The sequence below is a fragment of the Maylandia zebra genome, linkage group LG6 (genome assembly GCF_041146795.1).
Source record: "Maylandia zebra isolate NMK-2024a linkage group LG6, Mzebra_GT3a, whole genome shotgun sequence".
Lineage (NCBI taxonomy): Eukaryota > Metazoa > Chordata > Actinopteri > Cichliformes > Cichlidae > Maylandia > Maylandia zebra.
In genome coordinates, this window is record NC_135172.1 from 11,959,067 (window position 1) to 11,964,456 (window position 5,390).

General features: G+C 41.1%; 1 protein-coding gene across 2 annotated transcripts; it reads left to right on the forward strand.

The window, feature by feature from the left end:
* The first annotated feature begins 252 nt into the window (after window positions 1-252).
* On the forward strand, window positions 253-5,170 carry LOC112429952 (putative E3 ubiquitin-protein ligase HERC4). 2 transcript variants are annotated; one of them, XR_013098869.1, is made up of 4 exons: window positions 253-727; window positions 1,145-1,328; window positions 2,580-2,682; window positions 4,413-5,170. XR_013098869.1 is itself a non-coding variant. In XM_076884661.1 (3 exons), exons 1-3 carry the CDS (start codon window positions 1,110-1,112, stop codon window positions 4,622-4,624), a joined length of 534 nt encoding a protein of 177 aa, XP_076740776.1. In that variant the 5' UTR covers window positions 253-1,109; the 3' UTR covers window positions 4,625-5,170. The 2 variants fall into 2 exon arrangements, 1 of the variants encoding a protein (XP_076740776.1); XM_076884661.1 differs by having other exon boundaries at window positions 253-1,328.
* Window positions 5,171-5,390: the final 220 nt, after the last annotated feature.

Consider the following 5,390-nt stretch of genomic DNA (forward strand, 5'->3'; position numbering starts at 1 on the left):
AGCTCTTTCCCTTTATTTGTATTTATTCAGGTTATTTTTATACTCAAAAATCCATCCACAAGCTTCAACGCGTCCAGAACTCTGCTGCCCGTATCATCACCAGGACCCTGCGGCTTTTAGTCAGGTGCGGCTTTTCTATAGATTGTCCATGATTTTTGTGATATCGTAAGACGATTTGTTTTGTTTGTTCCGCTGTTGTACGGCACTACGTTGCCTGGCGGAAGGATCGGGGTTCAAAAGTGGTATGTTGGTCACATGTCCATCCGCCAGGCAACATAGTGCCGTACAAGTAGCGCGAAAAACAAACTTCAAAGTAGCGCTATGCGTTCAGCGGGAGTCGTGGATGACGAGCGGCGATAAACTTGCGAAAAGCAAGTTGTGCTCAACTCTACCGGTGGATTCTGACAGCGTGGAAAAGTGTGCAAACATCCACGATCACCAACGGATTTCGAAGGGCTGGACTGCTGCATGATGAAGAGGAGGACACCGCCACGGCCCTTCAGAGGGTGTTCGACTCCGACACTGACAATGACAATGAGGATTATCTTTGGTTTTGAAAGTGACAACGAAGGAAAGAAGCTGAGAGTGGATGACGAAGCCATCCTGAGCCTGTTCGTTTCCGACACTGGAGAAGAGGACTTTGGTGGTTTTAGTGCGCAGGAAGATGGTGGTGAATGACTGACTTTTCTTCTTGTTAAAGCCGTGTCACTGCACCTGAGCCTAAAAGGTAGTCTGAATCTATTTTTCTGGTGTGCTGTAGGTTACTGTTATGTACTACATTTGTTACTCATTTATGAAGCACAGCACATGTGCAAATATGTACCCATAACTTGATTTTCAAAATATTAATAAAAGGGGTGTGTCTCCAAACAGCCATCTCTTTCCTGACAATTCGCTTTGTGCATATTCTCTTACATATGATAAGTCAATATTGAAACACCTGCGGCTTTTGGTCAGGTGCGGCTAATGTATGTACAAAACAGGATTTTCCCCTGATTTTAGCTTGTGCGGCTAATATTCAGGTGCGCTTTGTAGTCCGGGAAATACGGTAAGCATATAAAACATGAAGTGTTTGTGAGGTTCATCTGCAGCACCTTTGTCTCTGTGAAATGTTTGCTAATTTAACATTTTCCCTCCTAAACAGGAAGGAGTTTGTGGAGGCCTATGTGAATCATGCCTTCAACACATCAGTGGAGAGTCTGTTCCAGGAGTTCAAGCGAGGCTTCTTCCTGGTGTGTGAGCAGGATTTGGTGAGGCTGTTTCGACCAGAGGAGCTGCAGGGAGTGCTGGTCGGCCAGGACGTGCATGACTGGGAAAAGTTCAAACAGGTACAGTCAGCCAAACAGACACAGGCTGTAGTTTCACAGCTGTCCTGTAGCACAATAACTGTGTACTGCATACTGCCAAAAGCATTCAGCCGGCTGCTTTAACACAAATATGAACTTGAGTCACATCTCAGTCTTAATCCAGACTTTTGTATGATAGTATAATATAATAGTCAGCCCACCCTTCGCAGCTATAACTGCTTCCACTCTTCTGGGAAAGCTTTCCACAAGGTTTAGGTGTGTTTATGGGAATTTTTTGACTATTCTTCCAGAGGTGCATTTATGGTGTCAGACACTGATGTTGGAGGAGAAGGCCTGGCTCACAGTTGCTGCTCTAATTCATCCCAAATATGTTCTATCAGGGTGAGGTCAGGACTCTGTGCAGGCTAGTCCAGTTCTTCTACACCAAACTCACTCATCCATGTCTTTATGGACCTTGTATTGTGCACTGGTGCCCAGCCATGTTGGAACAGAAAGTGGCCATCCCCAAACTGGAAGCATGAAATTGTCTTGATATGCTGAAGCATTAAGAGTTCCTTTCATCGGCACTAAGGGGGCGAACCCAACTCCCGATAAACAGCCCCACAACAAAACCGCCCCTCCACCACACTTTACACTTGGCACAGTGCAGTCAGACAAGTACTTCTGGCAACCACCAAACCCTGACACATCCATCGGAGTCAGAGAAGTGTGATTCGTCACTCCAGTAAACACATCTCCACTGCTTTAGAGTCCAGTGTTGAGATGCTTAAATCACTCCATCTGACGCTTTGCATTGTGTTTGTCAGTGTAAGGCTGGGATGCAGCTGCTCAGCCATGGAAACCAATGAAGTTTGGACATCTGTAACAACAGCAGACTGCAGATATTGGTGACTTAAGTGCACTATGAGCCTTAGCATCAGCTGACTAGCTGTCATTTCCAATTACTTCCACTTTGTTATAATATCACTAACAGCTGACTATGGAATATTTAATAGCGAGGAAATTTCATGACTGGACTTGTTGCACTGGTGCATCCTATCACATTACCATGCTGGAATTCATTCAGTTCCTGAGAGCGACTCGTCCTTTCACACATGTTTGTAGAAGTAGTCTGCATGCCTAGGTGCTTGATTTAATACACCTGTGTCCATGGAAGTGATTGGAACACATTAATTGAATGATTTGGATGTGTTAGGGAATACTTTTGGCAACATAGTGTATGCCTGACCTTACAAACTCTATGATTATAACAGTCATTTTCACTGTTTTCAGAACACAAGTTATGGTTGGAGATATCATGACCGCCACCCCACCATACAGATGTTTTGGGAGGTATTTGATGAACTAACTGAAGAGCAGAGGAAAGATTTCCTTCGTAAGTACTTGCTGAAGCCTCCGTTATGATATGTTACTGAAATCACACTGTATCATATAAAACATTAGATTTTTCTGCACTTTACCAAGATACATTAGAGAGCAGCATTGTTCTGATTAATACACTGTAAAGCTGCTTTATGGTTGAGTTAGTCATCAAAAACGTATGCCAAGGAAAGTGGGCCGAAATTCCTCCCAACGCTATGTAAAGATTCGTTACCAGTTATCACAAACACTTGACTGCAGTTCTTGCTGCCAGGATGCTTCCACCAGTTAATACATTTAGAGCTCCATTGCTTTTTCACATAGGGCCAGCTAGGCTTGAATATTTTTTCCCTTAATGAATGAAATGATAAATTAACAATTGTGTTTTGTATTTACTTATTACACATAAATGTGACAAATATGCAAAAATATCCAATGCAGTTTGCATACAGGCCCAACAGAGGAGTGGAGGACGCACTTTTGACTTTACTAAATCTAATTCTTAAACATGTAGAGAGTAAAGGGACTTTTGCAAGACTTCTTTTCATTGATTTTTCTTCGGCTTTTAATACAATACAGCCCCATATTTTAATTAAAAGACTTTTAGAACAGTTTGAAATCAGGAAAAACCTGGTGGGCTGGATTTTAGATTTTCTAACTGACAGGTCACAAAGAGTGAGAATAAATGGGGTTCTGTCTGACCCAGTGTTCTCCTCCACAGGTTCTCCTCAAGGGTGCGTCCTATCGCCCTTATTATTCACTCTCTATACAAATATGTGTCAGGGCAGACATGAAAACAGGGTCATTATTAAATATGCAGATGACTCTGTTATTGTCAGCTTACTGAAAGAGGGTGAAATTAACCACGGTCCAGTCATTGATGACTTTGTTCAGTGGTGTGAGGAGTCTTATCTCCAGCTGAACATATCTAAAACAAAAGACATGGTTGTTGATTTTAGGAAACAACAAAATGGGCAAGCAGTTACTTTAATTAAAGGTCAGAAAATAGAGCAAGTACAATCATATAAATATCTTGGGACCATAATAAATGAAAAACTGAACTTTGATCAAAATTGCAAATCAGTTTGTAAAAAGGGTCACCAGCACCTTTATTGCCTTAGGAAACTTGTTCATTTCCACATTGACCAAAAAATTTTAACTTTGTTTTATCGTTCTTTTATTGAGTCTGTTTTATCCTTTTGTTTGGTGGCATGGTTTGGTCAGACCTCTGTCACAGAGAAAAACTCTCTAAATCAGATAGTGAGATGGTCCAGTCGTCTGATAGGTGAGCCACAGTCTTGTTTAGCCTCCCTGTACTCTAAGCAGGTACAGAGGATGGCTTTATCAATCCTTAAAAATGGTTCCCATCCTCTAAGGGGTGAATTTCAGCTTCTTCCCTCAGGACGGAGGTTTCTATTTCCGAGATGCAGGACAAAGCGTTATAAAAATAGCTTTGTCCCCGTTGCTGTCACTGAATTAAATAAGAACTGTTTTTGATTCGAAATATTAAAGTATGTGTCACAGTGAGTTTTATATATTTACTAGGTATGTGTGTTTTTAAAGGGATGTCAAATGCTGTCATTTTTCTGTAAAGCAAATTTACCTTGCCTTTAGGTATAAATAAAGTTACCTTACCTTACTTTTTCCTGTGATGTGATGATGATATGTATATGTATAGGTATGTAAAAGTTTTCAAAAAAAATAAGATAAGTAAAATGATATTTTCTTTCCATTGCTGTTCTTCAGGGTTCCTGACTGGTTACAGGAGAGCTCCTATTCTTGGCATCGACCAGGTCAAGATGAAGGTTTTTGCTATTCAGAGCAGCACCTGTGAGCAGCACTTCCCTGAGTCAGAGACATGTCACTCTAATCTGTATCTGCCTTTTTACTCAACTAAGGAGATCATGCGAGACAGACTGACAGAGGCCCTGCTAGCAGATACAGATTTCACACTGTGATGCTGGATCGTATGCAGCTCTAAAGGAGCGTGCACTGTGTCTGAGCCGAGGAGGAGGGATGAGATTTATTTGTACTCTTGGAACTCATCTTCTTTTCCTGTGGTACCTCAGGATAATTTACACTGTGCATTACAATAATATTACACTATAGCAAATGCAAAAAATTCAACATCCCTACATAAGACAGCTGTGTAACAGCATCAGCATCATAAGGCACTTTAGAATTATCTGACTTTTCTTAATATGTCATAATTTATCCAATAATTTAAGTTACTGCTGCATTATAATTCTTATGAATCAAATCTAATTTTTATGCTCAGACAAACATGAACAGGAGAATGTATTGCTTTATAACTACTATATTGCTATAAACATCTGACTATGTAATACAATCCAATAGAGCACTTCTGTATTATTTATCACTTTATTCTTTGTGTTTTGTTTAATTCTGGTGGGGTTGAATTATTTCCAATAATAAATCTTTAACATATGTAACATTGGTTATTTGTTGGAACAATAAAAATGTGTATTTTACACTAAACATTGCTTACCTGGTGTCAGTAAATCCCTAATTACTGCAGTCTGAGGTTTGCTTAACACGATTTGAAGAAGCAAGAGTACAGTAGTACTGTACTCTTGGCGGACGTGATTAAGGATGCCGTGCAGGTGCGTCCGCCCTCCCTGCACGGCACCGCAGGCCACGCCCCACCGCATACCCCCATCGCCCGACTGAGGCCGGGGAGCCATCCGGTTGAAATGTTAAAAG